The sequence below is a fragment of the Pecten maximus genome, chromosome 5 (genome assembly GCF_902652985.1).
Source record: "Pecten maximus chromosome 5, xPecMax1.1, whole genome shotgun sequence".
Lineage (NCBI taxonomy): Eukaryota > Metazoa > Mollusca > Bivalvia > Pectinida > Pectinidae > Pecten > Pecten maximus.
This window is the reverse complement of record NC_047019.1, coordinates 51,181,424-51,202,620: the sequence shown is the minus strand read 5'-3', so window position 1 is coordinate 51,202,620 and position 21,197 is coordinate 51,181,424. Positions and strand designations below refer to the sequence as shown.

The window sequence follows — 21,197 nt, the reverse complement described above, 5'->3', positions numbered from 1 at the left end:
ATTGTTAGGGTTTGGCTTCACCCTATATACATCGTTAGGGTTTGGCTTCACCCTGTATACAACGTTAGGGTTTGGCTTCATCCTGTATACAACATTAGGGTTTGGCTTCACCCTATATACATCGTTAGGGTTTGGCTTCACCTTATCTACATCAGTTAGGGTTTGGCTTCACCCTGTATACAACGTTAGGGTTTGGCTTCACCCTGTATACAACATTAGGGTTTGGCTTCACCCTATATACATCGTTAGGGTTTGGCTTCACCCTATCTACATCGTTAGGGTTTGACTTCACCCTATCTACATCGTTAGGGTTTGGCTTCATCCTATATACATCGTTAGGGTTTGACTTCACCCTATATACATTGTTAGGGTTTGGCTTCACCCTATCTACATCGTTAGGGTTTGACTTCACCCTATATACATCGTTAGGGTTTGGCTTCACCCTATATACATTGTTAGGGTTTGGCTTCACCCTATATACATCGTTAGGGTTTGGCTTCACCCTGTATACAACATTAGGGTTTGGCTTCACCCTATATACATCGTTAGGGTTTGGCTTCATCCTTTATACATCGTTAGGGTTTGGCTTCACCCTATATACATCATTCAGTAATGTGCGCTAGATACATGTATCAGTTAATTAAAAGAATTATTTACCAAGAATTAAAAGTATTTTTCCGAAGGGCCAGTGAGCTTATGCCATGGCACGGCATTCAATGTCTTTCGTCCCTCTTAAGTCCTTTTGTTAACTTTTCCTTTAAATCCATACTTGTCCTGAAGGCCTCCATGGTTTTTGATGAAATTTGGTCTGGAGCATTATTAGGCAAAGGAGATAAAAGTTGTATAAACAGAGGGTGTGACTCCACTGGGAACAATGGGGCATTTATGTCTTAAAGACATTTTCTAGTTTTAGAAACAAAGATCAGTTGATTTCCTGAATTACTCCAATTTTTTTTCAGAATTTTCTTATGCACAGTTCAGTGTAAAAATAAAGAAGGATAAGGGACCTGAGAATTTTATGTAAATAAGCAGATTATACAAATGCAATTAAGTGAATTTCTCTCTAATATGTTTTATAAATCAATTACCTATAATTTATATCTAAGGTGTTTAAGCTTTATTTTTTTAGACCCTCTACATTGTCGCATTCCTCAGCATGTTTGGTTTGAGACATCGTGTTTATGTTCCACTGTATATACTTTTAGGTAGCACAAGACTGTCCATCTCTTTTACATGAGGCTGCCACTGACTGTATATGTTCAGCTTTGTACTGTGCAGATGTAAGTATATAAAATATCATCATCCAACTTTTGTACAAGTGTTAAAAATTCAAACATGACAGATCAAGGCCATTTCCTCAGTTGAAGTGTTAAAACTATTAACTCAATCCCTATGTAAACAATTCGTGTTATCACTATTTCTCAGAAAGTGTTGAAGGGATCTATCTCAAAATTCATATGTAGGTTCCCCTTGGTCCCTTGTTATGCATATTGCATTTTGGGACAAATCGGAAAACAATATGGCCGACTGGCAGCCATCTTGGATTTTGACAATGAAAGTTTGTTATCACTATTTCTCAGAAAGTCTTGAATGGATCTTTCTCAAATTTCATATGTAGGTTCCCCTTGGTCTCTAGTTGTGTATTTTGCATTTTGGGACCAATCTGAAACAACATGGCTGACAAGTGGCCATCTTGGATTTTGACTATTGCAGGTTGATCCTGCTATATTGTACTATATCAAGTTATTAAATGTTTTGAAAGAAGAGTGAAAGAAGGGAAAAGATCAGTCTTTTATTTGACTGATATAGATCATACAATGGTGGGTACCAAGATCTCTTGTTATTGGTTTACCGGGAATTGCTCCCTCAATAAACTGCAACATATTAAATCAAGTGTTTAGCATGTCACGATCAACATTGGGCTTGAATAGGATATACCATTCACTTATTCTAGGCAGACGCTTGTTTGATAGAGAATTGAGGGTCATTCTAAAGTTTTTTTAACGTATCGGACATTTGGTCCGGATTTATTTTTAAACTTTACTGAACTGAAGGAAATGTTTTCGGACATGTGCTACAGACATGTGGCATTTGCCATGGACTTGTAGAATACTTCTGATTGGTTCTACTGTCATTTCAAAAGAATATGCCTCCAAAAATGGCAGGGATGGTTGAGCTGGTTGAAGTGATTATGAGGGCTTAGGCGAAACCTAATGTTTGCTTGTTTTTGCGACATTCTGATAGCAATAAGGAGGATGTATTGTTTAAAGAAGTCGATAATAAAATGCTTGTACAATGTATATAACATGAACGTGTAATTTTAAAAAATCACCGAAACAGAAAAGGTAGGCCCATTCACAATCAATAACAAACAATAAACTTCAGAGGCAAGTTTTTCTAACAAAAGTTATCAAATATCTAATCATATACAGGTCATTTGATATATGAAGAAAAAAAGGTGGTAAATTGAGTACAATTTAAAAACATAGGAACCAAAATATACCGGGACAGTAGTGTAATTCACAGGAATCTTAGTATATGTGTAGGCAATCACAATGTGGTATATGTGTAGGCAATCACAATGTGGTATATCAAGAAAGATGACAACATCACAAGATTAATCTATCTAAGAATTAAACTTAATCATAGTTTGCCAAGTGAGATTTAAGTAGAATGTTTATGCAACCACATAAGCTTTTTTAAAGTAAATAAAATTCCTTCTTCTTATTTTCTGCCATTTCAATTTAAATACTACAAATGCTTTAAAATTTCTCCTTTATTTTGAACCCTCATGCAAAGCACCTATGAGTGTCCTGGGCACTTTGATTCTATATACATTTTTTGTACATACCATCTCAGCCAGATAAAATTGTTTGCATTGCAGTAACCATTGAATGTATATCTGTTTTGTGAAGGATCTACGGAAACATTTACAGCTAGCAGAAGCCTTGTACCATGGGAGTCTTACACTTCAGGAAGCCTACCATATGACTGTTGCCCTGGAGGACACTGATAAGTATGTGTTAGTTTATACAGGTGTTATACTTGTGTTATACAGGTGTTAAATACAGGTGTTATACCGGTGTTATACCGGTGTTATACAGGTGTTATACAGGTGTTAAACACAGGTGTTATACAGGTGTTATACAGGTGTTATACTTGTGTTATACAGGTGTTAAATACAGGTGTTATACCGGTGTTATACAGGTGTTATACAGTTGTTAGATACAGGTGTTATACCGGTGTTAGATACCGGTGTTATAGTAACACAGGTGTTATAGTAACACAGGTGTTATACAGGTGTTATACCGGTGTTATACAGGTGTTAAATACAGATGTTATACAGGTGTTATACCGGTGTTATACAGGTGTTATACCGGTGTTATACAGGTGTTAGATACAGGTGTTATACAGGTGTTATACAGGTGTTAGATACAGGTGTTAGATACAGGTGTTAGATACAGGTGTTATACCGGTGTTATACCGGTGTTATACAGGTGTTATACAGGTGTTATGTCTGTACTAAGTAACACCTGTATAGACCGTAACAGGTGATACTTAGTACAGACATCACACCTGTATAGACCATCACAGGTGATACTTAGTACATACATCACACCTGTATAGACCGTAACAGGTGATACTTAGTACAGACATCACACCTGTATAGACAGTAACAGGTGATACTTAGTACAGACATCACACCTGCATAGACCATCACAGGTGATACTTAGTACAGACATCACACCTGTATAGACCATCACATGTGATACTTAGTACAGACATCACACCTGTATAGACTGTCACAGGTGATACTTTGTACAAAAATCACACCTGTATAGACCGAACAGGTGATACTTAGTACAGACATCACACCTGTATAGACCGTAACAGGTGATACTTAGTACAGACATCACACCTGTATAGACCGGGCCATCACAGATGATACTTAGTACAGACATCACACCTGTATAGACCATCACAGGTGATACTTAGTACAGACATCACACCTGTATAGACCGTAAAAGGTGATACTTAGTACAGACATCACACCTGTATAGACCGTAACAGGTGATACTAAGTACAGATATCACACCAGTATAGGCCATCACATGTGATACTTAGTACAGACATCACAACTGTATAGACCATCACAGGTGATACTTAGTACAGACATCACACCTGTATAGACCGTAAAAGGTGATACTTAGTACAGACATACTAGAATAGTATTGTTGAATATATATATGTGAACCTTTTGCTTGATTCTTTCAATCAGATGATTGTTAACTAAGGTCATGTAAGAAACTTATCTTCAAAGTGATGTAATCGTTTTCAATATTGATTCCAAGTTGCCTCCTTTTTTTTTTTGCGATGTGTCTCTTTTTTCTGTATCTGAATTCATACACATCATAGACAATGTCTCCATATGATTAAATTGAATCAGATTGAAGGAATGCAAAATTTTGCTAATTGAGAACAGGTCCATTGGGCCTTTTCTGTACTTATAATGAACTATTTACCTGTCCAGTGTTTAGTACTTGACATCAAGAATTTGGAGAAAGGAAAATTCTTAAACCAGTGTTTTGTCTGTGTTTCAGATCTATCAATTTTTGTAGAATATTTACTGAACTGGCAGAGTCTCTTTTAGAAGCCATTGTCGACACACCAAACCAGGTAATTATCTACATGAAGTAAAACCATAATTTTAAACACATTTACCATTGTTAAATATATCATACATACTCTACACCAAACCAGGTAATTATCTACATTAAGTAATTTTAAACACATTTACCATTGTCAAATATATCATACATACTCTACACCAAACCAGGTAATTATCTACATTAAGTAATTTTAAACACATTTACCATTGTCAAATATATCATACATACTCTACACCAAACCAGGTAATTATCTACATTAAGTAATTTTAAACACATTTACCATTGTCAAATATATCATACATACTCTACACTAAACCAGGTAATTATCTACATTAAGTAATTTTAAACACATTTACCATTGATATCATACATACTCTACATCAGACCAGGATATTCTTAACAGTGTTTGTAAGCAATAAGAAGTTCTTGGAAAATATTTATGGCCCGAGATCACTTGATTACTAACTCACCTGGTCCAATGGACTAAGGAGAGCTTATGCCATGTATACCATATTGTCAGGCGTCCGTCTGTCCTTCAACAATACCTTGTGCTCATGATAACTTATAAATAAATATCAACCAATAAGTTTGATAAAATTTTGTATGCAGTCATACATCAACAAGATCTCAGACAATTTCGAAAATTGGAATTATTCCACAGTAACTCACATAGTTATTGGCCATTTTATGATATCTCTGGACCTTGTGAGGATGATAACTGAGGTAAATATCAACCATGTTTGATGAAACTTTGTCTGTAGCAATCTATTTTTAGCACTAAAGCCCACTTTTTGGGATAAGTTTTTGGAAAGCTTGTAAATCCAAAAGTTTTCACCTCACACCCTTCTAATTTGGTTTATATATCCATCAGAGGTCTAGGAGTGATGTTGTGTGATGTACCATTTTAATATGACATGCTTATACGTGTATAAGAGTGCATAGTGTGATTGCTGCTGCTGGTGAGCTTTTACAATCATTGATTGCACTTGCTTAAATCCTTCATCTCTGACATGTATCAAGGAGCTCATACATGGAATCTTTTACCAAGTCATATGAGAAACTGTAAAATGCTTTTTTTCCCAAGAAAGCAGCAGAGTTTTTTTATGAAGTAATCTTTAAACCAGCTGTCGTTGTACATTTGAGGTACTTAATGTACTCGACCATTATAGTACAATATAGTCATGATAGATATCCCCACTGTCTAGTACAAGTGTACTCCACCGTAGTACAATATAATCATGATAGATATCCCCACTGTCTAGTACAAGTGTACTCCACCATAGTACAATATAGTCATGATAGATATCCCCACTAGTACAAGTGTACTCCACCATAGTACAATATAGTCATGATAGATATCCTCACTGTCTAGTACAAGTGTACTCCACCATAGTACAATATAGTCATGATAGATATCCCCACTGTCTAGTACAAGTGTACTCCACCACCATAGTACAATATAGTCATGATAGATATCCTCACTGTCTAGTACAAGTGTACTCCACCATAGTACAATATAGTCATGATAGATATCCCCACTGTCTAGTACAAGTGTACTCCACCATAGTACAATATAGTCATGATAGATATCCCCACTGTCTAGTACAAGTGTACTCCACCGTAGTACAATATAATCATGATAGATATCCCCACTGTCTAGTACAAGTGTACTCCACCATTATAGTACAATATAGTCATGATAGATATCCTCACTGTCTAGTACAAGTGTACTCCACCGTAGTACAATATATTCATGATAGATATCCCCACTAGTACAAATGTACTCCACCATAGTACAATATAATCATTATTGATATCACCACTAGTACAAGTGTACTCCACCATAGTACAATATAATCATTATAGATATCACTGTCTAGTACAAGTGTACTCCACCATTATAGTACAATATAGTCATGATAGATATCCTCACTGTCTAGTACAAGTGTACTCCACCATTATAGTACAATATAGTCATGATAGATATCCTCACTGTCTAGTACAAATGTACTCCACCATTATAGTACAATATAGTCATTATAGATATCACCACTAATGTACTCCACCATAGTACAATATAATCATTATAGATATCATCACTAGTACAAATGTACTCCACCGTAGTACAATGTAATCATGATAGATATCCTCACTGTCTAGTACAAGTGTACTCCACCATAGTACAATATAGTCATGATAGATATCACCACTAGTACAAATGTACTCCACCGTAGTACATTATAGTCATTATATATATCCTCACTGTCTAGTACAAGTGTACTCCACCATTATAGTACAATATAGTCCTGACAGATATCCTCACTGTCTAGTACAAATGTACTCCACCATAGTACAATATAGTCATGATAGATATCCTCACTGTCTAGTACAAGTGTACTCCACCATAGTACAATATAGTCATGATAGATATCACCACTAGTACAAATGTACTCCACCGTAGTACATTATAGTCATTATATATATCCTCACTGTCTAGTACAAGTGTACTCCACCATTATAGTACAATATAGTCATGACAGATATCCTCACTGTCTAGTACAAATGTACTCCACCATAGTACAATATAGTCATGATAGATATCCTCACTGTCTAGTACAAGTGTACTCCACCACCATAGTACAATATAGTCATGATAGATATCCTCACTGTCTAGTACAAGTGTACTCCACCACCATAGTACAATATAGTCATGATAGATATCCTCACTGTCTAGTACAAGTGTACTCCACCGTAGTACATTATAGTCATTATAGATATCACCACTAGTACAAATGTACTCCACCATAGTACGTAATAGTCATTATATATATCACCACTAGTACAAATGTACTCCACCATAGTACATTATAGTCATTATATATATCCTCACTGTCTAGTACAAGTGTACTCCACCGTAGTACATTATAGTCATTATAGATATCACCACTAGTACAAATGTACTCCACCATAGTACAATATAATCATTATAGATATCACCACTAGTACAAATGTACTCCACCATAGTACAATATAATCATGATAGATATCCTCACTGTCTAGTACAAGTGTACTCCACCATAGTACAATATAATCATTATAGATATCACCTCTAGTACAAATGTACTCCACCATAGTACAATATAATCATTATAGATATCACTACTAGTACAAGTGTACTCCACCATAGTACATTATAGTCATTATAGCTATCACCACTAGTACAAATGTACTCCACCGTAGTACAATATAATCATTATAGATATCACCACTAGTACAAATGTACTCCACCATAGTACAATATAATCATTATAGATATCACCTCTAGTACAAATGTACTCCACCATAGTACAATATAATCATTATAGATATCACCACTAGTACAAATGTACTCCACCATAGTACAATATAATCATTATAGATATCACTACTAGTACAAGTGTACTCCACCATAGTACATTATAGTCATTATAGATATCACCACTAGTACAAATGTACTCCACCGTAGTACAATATAATCATTATAGATATCACCACTAGTACAAATGTACTCCACCATAGTACAATATAATCATTATAGATATCCCCACTAGTACAAATGTACTCCACCATAGTACAATATAATCATTATAGATATCACCTCTAGTACAAATGTACTCCACCATAGTACAATATAATCATTATAGATATAACCACTAGTACAAATGTATTCCACCATAGTACAATATAATCATTATAGATATCACTACTAGTACAAGTGTACTCCACCATAGTACATTATAGTCATTATAGATATCACCACTAGTACAAATGTACTCCACCATAGTACAATATAATCATTATAGATATCCCCACTAGTACAAATGTACTCCACCATAGTACAATATAATCATTATAGATATCCCCACTAGTACAAATGTACTCCACCATAGTACATTATAGTCATTATAGATATCACCACTAGTACAAATGTACTCCACCATAGTACATTATAGTCATGATAGATATCACCACTAGTACAAATGTACTCCACCGTAGTACAATATAATCATTATAGATATCACCACTAGTACAAATGTACTCCACCATAGTACAATATAATCATTATAGATATCCCCACTAGTACAAATGTACTCCACCATAGTACAATATAATCATTATAGATATCACCTCTAGTACAAATGTACTCCACCATAGTACAATATAATCATTATAGATATCACCACTAGTACAAATGTACTCCACCATAGTACAATATAATCATTATAGATATCACTACTAGTACAAGTGTACTCCACCATAGTACATTATAGTCATTATATATATCACCACTAGTACAAATGTACTCCACCATAGTACAATATAATCATTATAGATATCCCCACTAGTACAAATGTACTCCACCATAGTACAATATAATCATTATAGATATCACCTCTAGTACAAATGTACTCCACCATAGTACAATATAATCATTATAGATATCACCACTAGTACAAATGTACTCCACCATAGTACAATATAATCATTATAGATATCACTACTAGTACAAGTGTACTCCACCATAGTACATTATAGTCATTATAGATATCACCACTAGTACAAATGTACTCCACCATAGTACAATATAATCATTATAGATATCCCCACTAGTACAAATGTACTCCACCATAGTACAATATAATCATTATAGATATCCCCACTAGTACAAATGTACTCCACCATAGTACATTATAGTCATTATAGATATCACCACTAGTACAAATGTACTCCACCATAGTACATTATAGTCATGATAGATATCACCACTAGTACAAATGTACTCCACCGTAGTACAATATAATCATTATAGATATCCCCACTAGTACAAATGTACTCCACCATAGTACAATATAATCATTATAGATATCACCACTAGTACAAATGTACTCCACCGTAGTACAATATAGTCATTATAGATATCCTCACTAGTACAAATGTACTCCACCCTAGTACACAAACATTGTGATATTACACTTGTACTCACCAGTAAAATATTTGTACTTACTATGAAGAATTACTGCATTAATTTTATAAAGAGTACTTTTATATCCTTTATGATGCATTGCTCCTTTTTAGGGCCTTGGAGACCTGAGGATATTGGAAATACTGCTAACATGTGTGGGTCATCATTTATATGAGGTGAGTTATGTTCAGATCAACCTTAAATCAGCAAAACAAGCCCATCAACATCAGATGGTGGGCTATTCACATAGCTGTGCATCCATCTGTCATACATCTGTCACCCAGCCGTCTGTAAACAATCCTTGTTATTGCTATTTGTTGAAAAGTGCAGGAGAAATATTTCTAAAACTTCATTTCCATATTCATGCCCTTTCAGTTAGGATTTTTGATCAGAAAAACAAAATGGCCGTAAGGCAGCCATCTTGGATTTTGGGAATTGAAGCTTGTTTTTGCTGTGTTTTGAAAAGTACTGCAGGGATATTCCTCAAACTTCATGTGTAGGTTTCTTTGGTCCCTAGTTGTGCCAATTGAATTTAAATTTTTTCTCAGAAAAGCAAAATGGCTGAGGCAACCATCTTGGATTTTGAGAATTGAAGTTTGTTATCGCTATTTCTTGAAAAGTGCTGGAGGGATGATTCTCAAACTTTGTTCTTGTAATCAGAGAATTAAGAAAGAAGAAAGAAGGGAAATTTAGAAATTAGATCAGTCTGACATAGGACCAATAAAGATCATTCAGTGGTGAGCACCAAAATCCCTATTGGATCTCTAATTTTATTATATTATCAACTAAAAACAGCTTAAAATGGCCACAGGATGCTTACTTCTTCCAAAAAAACTTATTATAAGACATTGCAGAGGTATCAAACTCTTAAATACAGAATAGCAATATATTTGCAGCGATAAATTTGTTAAAATTCAGACAATACACCCATCTTGTCCTCTTCAGCAACTAGTTAAATGGCCATTTCTAAGGAAGTACTGCCTTTATTTTATTGCTTTATTCCTTACAATGTATTATCAGGTGTATATACTCATCTTTCACTACTTCCAGGTGACAGAAATTACATTTAATTTTTGGTACCGCCTCTCAGAAGACCTGTACCAGCGAAGTCAGGACATGTTAACTGATGTATTCAAACCATACATACAGAGATTGATTATAGCTTTATGTCACCACTGTCAGATGGACACTGACCATGTAAGTAAGACAGAGGTCGTGACCTGTGATAGCCAGGTGTTATCATTGTCAGATGGACACTGACCATGTAAGTAAGACAGAGGTCGTGACCTGTCATAGCCTGGTGTTATCACTGTCAGATGGACACTGACCATGTAAGTAAGACAGAGAGGTCGTGACCTGTCATAGCCTGATGTTATCACTGTCAGATGGACACTGACCATGTAAGTAAGACAGAGGTTGTGACCTGTCATAGCCTGGTGTTATCACTGTCAGATGGACACTGACCATGTAAGTAAGACAGAGAGGTCGTGACCTGTCATAGCCTGGTGTTATCACTGTCAGATGGACACTGACCATGTAAGTAAGACAGAGAGGTCGTGACCCGTCATAGCCTGATGTTATCACTGTCAGATGGACACTGACCATGTAAGTAAGACAGAGAGGTCGTGACCCGTCATAGCCTGGTGTTATCACTGTCAGATGGACACTGACCATGTAAGTAAGACAGAGGTCGTGACCTGTCATAGCCTGATGTTATCACTGTCAGATGGACACTGACCATGTAAGTAAGACAGAGAGGTCGTGACCCGTCATAGCCTGGTGTTATCACTGTCAGATGGACACTGACCATGTAAGTAAGACAGAGGTCGTGACCTGTCATAGCCTGATGTTATCACTGTCAGATGGACACAAATCATGAAAGTAAGACAGAGAGGTCGTGACCTGTCATAGCCTGGTGTTATCACTGTCAGATGGACACTGACCATGTAAGTAAGACAGAGGTCGTGACCTGTCATAGCCTGGTGTTATCACTGTCAGATGGACACTGACCATGTAAGTAAGACAGAGGTCGTGACCTGTCATAGCCTGATGTTATCACTGTCAGATGGACACTGACCATGTAAGTAAGACAGAGAGGTCGTGACCTGTCATAGCCTGGTGTTATCACTGTCAGATGGACACTGACCATGTAAGTACATGTAAGACAGAGAGGTCGTGACCTGTCATAGCCTGATGTTATCACTGTCAGATGGACACTGACCATGTAAGTAAGACAGAGAGGTCGTGACCTGTCATAGCCTGGTGTTATCACTGTCAGATGGACACTGACCATGTAAGTAAGACAGAGAGGTCGTAAGTAAGACAGAGAGGTCGTGACCTGTCATAGCCTGGTGTTATCACTGTCAGATGGACACTGACCATGTAAGTAAGACAGAGGTCGTGACCTGTCATAGCCTGATGTTATCACTGTCAGATGGACACTGATCATGTAAGTAAGACAGAGAGGTCGTGACCTGTCATAGCCAGGTGTTATCACTGTCAGATGGACACTGACCATGTAAGTAAGACAGAGAGGTCGTGACCTGTCATAGCCTGATGTTATCACCGTCAGATGGACACTGATCATGTAAGTAAGACAGAGAGGTCGTGACCCGTCATAGCCTGGTGTTATCACTGTCAGATGGACACTGACCATGTAAGTAAGACAGAGAGGTCGTGACCTGTCATAGCCTGATGTTATCACTGTCAGATGGACACTGATCATGTAAGTAAGACAGAGAGGTCGTGACCCGTCATAGCCTGGTGTTATCACTGTCAGATGGACACTGACCATGTAAGTAAGACAGAGAGGTCGTGACCCGTCATAGCCTGGTGTTATCACTGTCAGATGGACACTGACCATGTAAGTAAGACAGAGAGGTCGTGACCCGTCATAGCCTGGTGTTATCACTGTCAGATGGACACTGACCATGTAAGTAAGACAGAGAGGTCGTGACCCGTCATAGCCTGATGTTATCACTGTCAGATGGACACTGACCATGTAAGTAAGACAGAGAGGTCGTGACCTGTCATAGCCTGATGTTATCACCGTCAGATGGACACTGATCATGTAAGTAAGACAGAGAGGTCGTGACCCGTCATAGCCTGGTGTTATCACAGTCAGATGGACACTGACCATTTAAGTAAGACAGAGGTCGTGACCTGTCATAGCCTGATGTTATCACTGTCAGATGGACACTGACCATGTAAGTAAGACAGAGGTTGTGACCTGTCATAGCCTGGTGTTATCACTGTCAGATGGACACTGACCATGTAAGTAAGACAGAGGTCGTGACCTGTCATAGCCTGGTGTTATCACTGTCAGATGGACACTGACCATGTAAGTAAGACAGAGAGGTCGTGACCTGTCATAGCCTGATGTTATCACTGTCAGATGGACACTGACCATGTAAGTAAGACAGAGAGGTCGTAAGTAAGACAGAGAGGTCGTGACCTGTCATAGCCTGGTGTTATCACTGTCAGATGGACACTGACCATGTAAGTAAGACAGAGGTCGTGACCTGTCATAGCCTGATGTTATCACTGTCAGATGGACACTGACCATGTAAGTAAGACAGAGAGGTCGTGACCTGTCATAGCCTGATGTTATCACTGTCAGATGGACACTGACCATGTAAGTAAGACAGAGGTCGTGACCTGTCATAGCCTGATGTTATCACTGTCAGATGGACACTGACCATGTAAGTAAGACAGAGGTTGTGACCTGTCATAGCTTGATGTTATCACTGTCAGATGGACACTGACCATGTAAGTAAGACAGAGAGGTCGTGACCTGTCATAGCCTGATGTTATCCATGTCAGATGGACACTGACCATGTAAGTAAGACAGAGAGGTCGTGACCCGTCATAGCCTGATGTTATCACTGTCAGATGGACACTGACCATGTAAGTAAGACAGAGAGGTCGTGACCTGTCATAGCCTGATGTTATCACTGTCAGATGGACACTGACCATGTAAGTAAGACAGAGAGGTCGTGACCTGTCATAGCCTGATGTTATCACTGTCAGATGGACACTGACCATGTAAGTAAGACAGAGAGGTTATGACCTGTCATAGCCTGATGTTATCACTGTCAGATGGACACTGACCATGTAAGACAGAGAGGTCGTGACCTGTCATAGCCTGATGTTATCACTGTCAGATGGACACTGACCATGTAAGTAAGACAGAGAAAGAAATAGGTGATAAATGTTTATATCTGCTTTCGTTTCCTGTAACGTAAAAAAGAAAGGAAATGAGTTTGAACCTATAAAACATAAAGCAATCATTTAGATGAAGTTAGGCAGGTCTCGATACTGACTGATGATTAATGAGCCATTATGCTGATCTCTCCATTACAGGAAGGCGTGCCTGATGAATCGGATGACTTTGGAGAGTTCAGGATACGTGTGTCAGAGTTAATTAAAGATGTGATATTTGTTGTGGGATCATCCCGATGTTTTAATCAGGTGAGTTGTCGTGGTGACCTGAAGTGAGTGACACAGTTGACAAATAGAATATCTAGATTAAGATATTAGATATCCTTCTTGATGTCACTTTTTGCAGCAGAATTGAAAAATCAGAAATCTAAATTTATTTGAAAATTCAATAATAATCTGTGTGGCGTTATCAAAACTGAGGAGGGATTCTCTTTTACAGATGTTTGAAAACTTGAAGTCCCAGACAACATCTACATCATGGGAGGTAACTGAGGCCTCTTTGTTTGTTATGACTGCTGTAGCCAAAAACTTGTTACCGTAAGTAAACCATGACCCATACTTAATTAACGTAAGTAAACCGTGACCCATACTTAATTAACGTAAGTAAACCGTGTCTCATACTTACCGTAAGTAAACCATGTCTCATACGTACCGTAAGTAAACCGTGTCTCATACTTACCGTAAGTAAACCGTGTCTCATACTTACCGTAAGTAAACCGTGTCTCATACGTACCGTAAGTAAACCGTGTCTCATACGTACCGTAAGTAAACCATGTCTCATACCTACCGTAAGTAAACCGTGTCTCATACTTACCGTAAGTAAACCGTGTCTCATACTTACCGTAAGTAAACCGTGACTCATACCTACCGTAAGTAAACCGTGTCTCATACTTACCGTAAGTAAACCGTGTCTCATACTTACCGTAAGTAAACCGTGTCTCATACTTACCGTAAGTAAACCGTGTCTCATACTTACCGTAAGTAAACCGTGTCTCATACTTACCGTAAGTAAACCGTGTCTCATACTCACCGTAAGTAAACCGTGTCTCATACTCACCGTAAGTAAACCGTGTCTCATACTTACCGTAAGTAAACCGTGACTCATACTTACCGTAAGTAAACCATGTCTCATACTTACTGTAAGTAAACCATGTCTCATACAAATGTTGTGCAATGAATTTAAAGTGTCTTAAATACTGTGGAACTTCTCTTACCTGATTGTGCACAGTACATGGATATTTGGCCAGTTTAGAGAGGACTTGATTGTGCACAGTACATGGATATTTGGCCAGTTTAGAGAGGACTTGATTGTGCACAGTTCATGGATATTTGGCCAGTTTAGAGAGGACTTGATTGTGCACAGTACATGGATATTTGGCCAGTTTAGAGAGGACTTGATTGTGCACAGTACATGGATATGTGGCCAGTTTAGAGAGGACTTGATTGTGCACAGTACATGGATATTTGGCCAGTTTAGAGAGGACTTGCACAGTACATGGATATTTGGCCAGTTTAGAGAGGACTTTATTGTGCACAGTACATGGATATTTGGCCAGTTTAGAGAGGACTTGCAAAGTACATGGATATTTGGCCAGTTTAGAGAGGACTTGCACAGTACATGGATATTTGGCCAGTTTAGAGAGGACTTTATTGTGCACAGTACATGGATATTTGGCCAGTTTAGAGAGGACTTGCACAGTACATGGATATTTGGCCAGTTTAGAGAGGACTTGATTGTGCACAGTACATGGATATGTGGCCAGTTTAGAGAGGACTTGCACAGTACATGGATATTTGGCCAGTTTAGAGAGGACTTGATTGTGCACAGTACATGGATATTTGGCCAGTTTAGAGAGGACTTTATTGTGCACAGTACATGGATATTTGGCCAGTTTAGAGAGGACTTTATTGTGCACAGTACATGGATATTTGGTCAGTTTAGAGAGGACTTGCACAGTGCATGGATATTTGGCCAGTTTAGAGAGGACTTTATTGTGCACAGTACATGGATATTTGGCCAGTTTAGAGAGGACTTGTACAGTACATGGATATTTGGCCAGTTTAGAGAGGACTTGATTGTGCACAGTACATGGATATTTGGCCAGTTTAGAGAGGACTTGATTGTGCACAGTACATGGATATTTGGCCAGTTTAGAGAGGACTTGCACAGTACATGGATATTTGGCTAGTTTAGAGAGGACTTGGTTTAGAGAAGTGATCTATTTTGCAATCTATACTGTAACATGTTTTGGCAGATGAGAAGAGGAATCTTGCAGAATCACATTACTTTATCCCATAACACATGTTCGATTATAAAAGATCTAACTTCTGTATATTAAGGTTTTACTTTTTTCTTTGAGATTTAAGTAACACATTATGGCTCATCAGATCTTATTATTCTGTCAAGATATAATGTCATGTTTACTCCTAACCTCAACATTTTTTACCTACAATATGTCAGGAAAGCGGGCGATATAAATTCCACAAATTTGTTTGTTGACACTGACTGGCGGTTGTTTTTCAGGGAGGAGAACGAGATTGTGCCAGAAGTTGTTAAGGCCATCCTGTCTATCCCAGACACAGCCCATGTGTCTGTAAGACACACCAGTGTACGTCTGTTTGGAGAGCTGTGCGAGTGGATAGAGAAACATCCAGAATTTTTAGGTATATAAGTTGTCAATATGAATATATGGAGAACTATGATATATTGTATAGCATCATGTTAAGGATAACTGCTTGATCATTGTTAACCTACTATTTCGAAGAAAATGTCATTGGTAGCTTTTAAATTTTGTAAAAAAAAAATCATTTCTTTATGAAACTCACAAACAGATCCAGTGCTGCAGTTCCTACTGCGAGGATTACAGGACCCTAAGTTGGCGACTGTCGCAGCTAATTCTCTCCAGTTAATATCAACAACATGTCGAGAGAAAATGATCGACCACTTTCAGGGACTTTTACAAATTGTACAGGCAATAGATACTTTCAACCTGTCATCCGAGGCTGCTATTGGCCTTCTCAAAGGTACGTCAACTTGACTTAAAATAAATAAAGTTCTTCACTGTTTATAGTTTAATTTTCCTTCACAAAGAAGTTTGTGCCTAGCTGTAAACAATTGCAACATATTTTTCACCTGTTTAGCGAATGTTATGCCCCTACCATGAAAAAGGTGGGAGCCTATAGTGTTGTCATGTCCGTCCCATCACCTTTTGTTGTGTTGTGTCATGTCTGTCCCATCATGATCACCTTCTGTTGTGTTGTGTCATGTCTGTCCCATCACCTTCTGTTGTGTTGTGTCATGTCCGTCCCATCACTTTCTGTTGTTGTGTCATGTCCGTCCCATCACCTTCTGTTGTGTTGTGTCATGTCTGTCCCATCACCTTCTGTTGTGTTGTGTCATGTCCATCCCATCACCTTCTGTTGTGTTGTGTCATGTCCGTCCAATCACCTTCTGTTGTGTTGTGTCATGTCCGTCCCATCACCTTCTGTTGTGTTGTGTCATGTCTGTCCCATCACCTTCTGTTGTGTTGTGTCATGTCTGTCCCATCACCTTCTGTTGTATAGTGTCATGTCCGTCCCATCACCTTCTGTTGTGTTGTGTCATGTCCGTCCCATCACCTTCTGTTGTGTTGTGTCATGTCCGTCCCATCACCTTCTGTTGTGTTGTGTCATGTCCGTCCCATCACCTTCTGTTGTGTTGTGTTGTGTCTGTCCCATCACCTTCTGTTGTGTTGTGTCATGTCCATCCCATCACCTTCTGTTGTGTTGTGTCATGTCTGTCCCATCACCTTCTGTTGTGTTGTGTCATGTCCGTCCCATCACCTTCTGTTGTGTTGTGTTGTGTCTGTCCCATCACCTTCTGTTGTGTTGTGTCATGTCCATCCCATCACCTTCTGTTGTGTTGTGTCATGTCCGTCCCATCACCTTCTGTTGTGTTGTGTCTGTCCCATCACCTTCTGTTGTGTTGTGTCATGTCCGTCCCATCACCTTCTGTTGTGTCATGTCTGTCCCATCACCTTCTGTTGTGTTGTGTCATGTCCGTCCCATCACCTTCTGTTGTGTTGTGTCATGTCCATCCCATCACCTTCTGTTGTGTTGTGTCATGTCTGTCCCATCACCTTCTGTTGTGTTGTGTCTGTCCCATCACCTTCTGTTGTGTTGTGTTATGTCCGTCCCATCACCTTCTGTTGTGTTGTGTCATGTCTGTCCCATCACCTTCTGTTGTGTTGTGTCATGTCCATCCCATCACCTTCTGTTGTGTTGTGTCATGTCCGTCCCATCACCTTCTGTTGTGTTGTGTCATGTCCATCCCATCACCTTCTGTTGTGTTGTGTCATGTCCATCCCATCACCTTCTGTTGTGTTGTGTCATGTCCGTCCCATCACCTTCTGTTGTGTTGTGTCTGTCCCATCACCTTGTGTTGTGTTGTGTCATTTCTGTCCCATCACCTTCTGTTGTGTTGTGTCTGTCCCATCACCTTCTGTTGTGTTGTGTCATGTCTGTCCCATCACCTTCTGTTGTGTTGTGTCATGTCCGTCCCATCACCTTCTGTTGTGTTGTGTCATGTCCGTCCCATCACCTTCTGTTGTGTTGTGTCATGTCCGTCCCATCACCTTCTGTTGTGTTGTGTCATGTCCGTCCCATCACCTTCTGTTGTGTTGTGTCTGTCCCATCACCTTGTGTTGTGTTGTGTCATTTCTGTCCCATCACCTTCTGTTGTGTTGTGTCTGTCCCATCACCTTCTGTTGTGTTGTGTCATGTCTGTCCCATCACCTTCTGTTGTGTTGTGTCATGTCCGTCCCATCACCTTCTGTTGTGTTGTGTCATGTCCGTCCCATCACCTTCTGTTGTGTTGTGTCATGTCCGTCCCATCACCTTCTGATGTGTTGTGTCATGTCCATCCCATCACCTTCTGTTGTGTTGTGTCATGTCCGTCCCATCACCTTCTGTTGTGTTGTGTCATGTCCGTCCCATCATGATCACCTTTTGTTGTGTTGTGTCATGTCCGGCCCATCACCTTTTGTTGTGTTGTGTCATGTCCATCCCATCACCTTCTGTTGTGTTGTGTCATGTCGGTCCCATCACCTTCTGTTGTGTTGTGTTATGTCCGTCCCATCACCTTCTGTTGTGTTGTGTTATGTCCGTCCCATCACCTTCTGTTGTGTTGTGTCATGTCTGTCCCATCACCTTCTGTTGTGTTGTGTCATGTCCGTCCCATCACCTTCTGTTGTATTGTGTTATGTCCGTCCCATCACCTTCTGTTGTGTTGTGTCATGTCTGTCCCATCACCTTGTGTTGTGTCATGTCTGTCCCATCACCTTTTGTTGTGTTGTGTCATGTCCATCCCATCACCTTCTGTTGTGTTGTGTCATGTCGGTCCCATCACCTTCTGTTGTGTTGTGTCATGTCCGTCCCATCACCTTCTGTTGTATTGTGTTATGTCCGTCCCATCACCTTCTGTTGTGTTGTGTCATGTCCGTCCCATCACCTTCTGTTGTGTTGTGTTATGTCCGTCCCATCACCTTCTGTTGTGTTGTGTCCGTCCCATCACCTTCTGTTGTGTCATGTCTGTCCCATCGCCTTCTGTTGTGTTGTGTCATGTCTGTCCCATCGCCTTCTGTTGTGTTGTGTCATGTCTGTCCCATCACCTTCTGTTGTGTTGTGTCATGTCCGTCCCATCACCTTCTGTTGTGTTGTGTCATGTCTGTCCCATCACCTTCTGTTGTGTTGTGTCATGTCCGTCCCATCACCTTCTGTTGTGTTGTGTTGTGTCCGTCACATCACCTTCTGTTGTGTTGTGTCATGTCCGTCCCATCACCTTCTGTTGTGTTGTGTCATGTCTGTCCCATCACCTTCTGTTGTGTTGTGTTGTGTCCGTCACATCACCTTCTGTTGTGTTGTGTCATGTCCGTCCCATCACCTTCTGTTGTGTTGTGTCATGTCTGTCCCATCACCTTCTGTTGTGTTGTGTCATGTCTGTCCCATCACCTTCTGTTGTGTTGTGTCATGTCTGTCCCATCACCTTCTGTTGTGTTGTGTCATGTCCACCCCATCACCTTCTGTTGTGTTGTGTCATGTCCGTCCCATCACCTTCTGTTGTGTTGTGTCATGTCTGTCCCATCACCTTCTGTTGTGTTGTGTCATGTCTGTCCCATCATGATCACCTTCTGTTGTGTTGTGTCATGTCTGTCCCATCACCTTCTGTTGTGTTGTGTCATGTCTGTCCCATCACCTTCTGTTGTGTTGTGTCATGTCTGTCCCATCACCTTCTGTTGTGTTGTGTCTGTCCCATCACCTTCTGTTGTGTTGTGTCATGTCCGTCCCATCACCTTCTGTTGTGTTGTGTCATGTCCGTCCCATCACCTTCTGTTGTGTTGTGTCATGTCCGTCCCTATCGCTTTCTGTTGTGTTGTGTCATGTCTGTCCCATCACCTTCTGTTGTGTTGTGTCATGTCTGTCCCATCATGATCACCTTCTGTTGTGTTGTGTCATGTCTGTCCCATCACCTTCTGTTGTGTTGTGTCATGTCCGTCCCATCACCTTCTGTTGTGTTGTGTCATGTCCGTCCCATCACCTTCTGTTGTGTTGTGTCATGTCCGTCCCATCACCTTTTGTTGTGTTGTGTCATGTCCGTCCCATCATGATCACCTTGTTGTGTTGTGTCATGTCCTTCCCATATCACCTTTGTGTGTTGTGTCATGTCCGGTCCATCACTCTGTTGTGTTGTGTAATGTCCTGTCCCATCACCTTCTGTTGTTGTGTTTGTGTCATGTCCCGTTCAGCCCATCACCTTCTGTTGTTGTGTTGTGTCATGTCGGTCCCATCACCTTCTGTTGTGTTTGTGTCATGTCCGTCCCATCACCTTCTGTGTTGTGTCATGTCCGTCCCATCACCTTCTGTGTGTTGTGTCATGTCTCGTCCCATCCCTTCTGTTGTGTTGTGTCATGTCCTGTCCATCACCTTCTGTGTGTTGTGTCTTCCGTCCATCACCTTCTGTGTGTTGTCATGTCTGTCCCATCGCCTTCTGTTGTGTGTGTCATGTCGTCCCATCACCTTCTGTTGTGTTGTGGTCATGTCCTGTCCCATCACCTTCTGTTGTGTTGTGTCATGTCCTGTCCCATCACCTTCTGTTGTGTTGTGTCATGTCCGTCCCATCACCTTCTGTTGTGTTGTGTCATGTCTGTCCCATCACCTTCTGTTGTGTTGTGTCATGTCCGTCCCATCACCTTCTGTTGTGTTGTGTCATGTCCTGTCCACATCGCCTTCTGTTGTGTGCATGTCATGTCGTCCCATCACCTTCTGTT

At 39.7% G+C, this 21,197-nt stretch overlaps 1 protein-coding gene across 1 annotated transcript in view; it reads left to right on the top strand.

Annotated features, from left to right (window-relative positions):
- The window catches only part of LOC117328303 (transportin-3-like), a 72,523-nt gene that overhangs the window by 16,565 nt on the left and 34,761 nt on the right, over positions 1 to 21,197 (top strand). Inside the window, exons 9-17 of the mRNA XM_033885827.1 lie at positions 1,206 to 1,280; positions 2,916 to 3,016; positions 4,602 to 4,677; positions 9,786 to 9,848; positions 10,723 to 10,869; positions 14,035 to 14,142; positions 14,333 to 14,430; positions 16,418 to 16,557; positions 16,726 to 16,917. Of these exons, the coding sequence (XP_033741718.1) occupies positions 1,206 to 1,280; positions 2,916 to 3,016; positions 4,602 to 4,677; positions 9,786 to 9,848; positions 10,723 to 10,869; positions 14,035 to 14,142; positions 14,333 to 14,430; positions 16,418 to 16,557; positions 16,726 to 16,917 (1,000 nt within the window). The remainder of the gene's footprint in view (positions 1 to 1,205; positions 1,281 to 2,915; positions 3,017 to 4,601; positions 4,678 to 9,785; positions 9,849 to 10,722; positions 10,870 to 14,034; positions 14,143 to 14,332; positions 14,431 to 16,417; positions 16,558 to 16,725; positions 16,918 to 21,197) is intronic.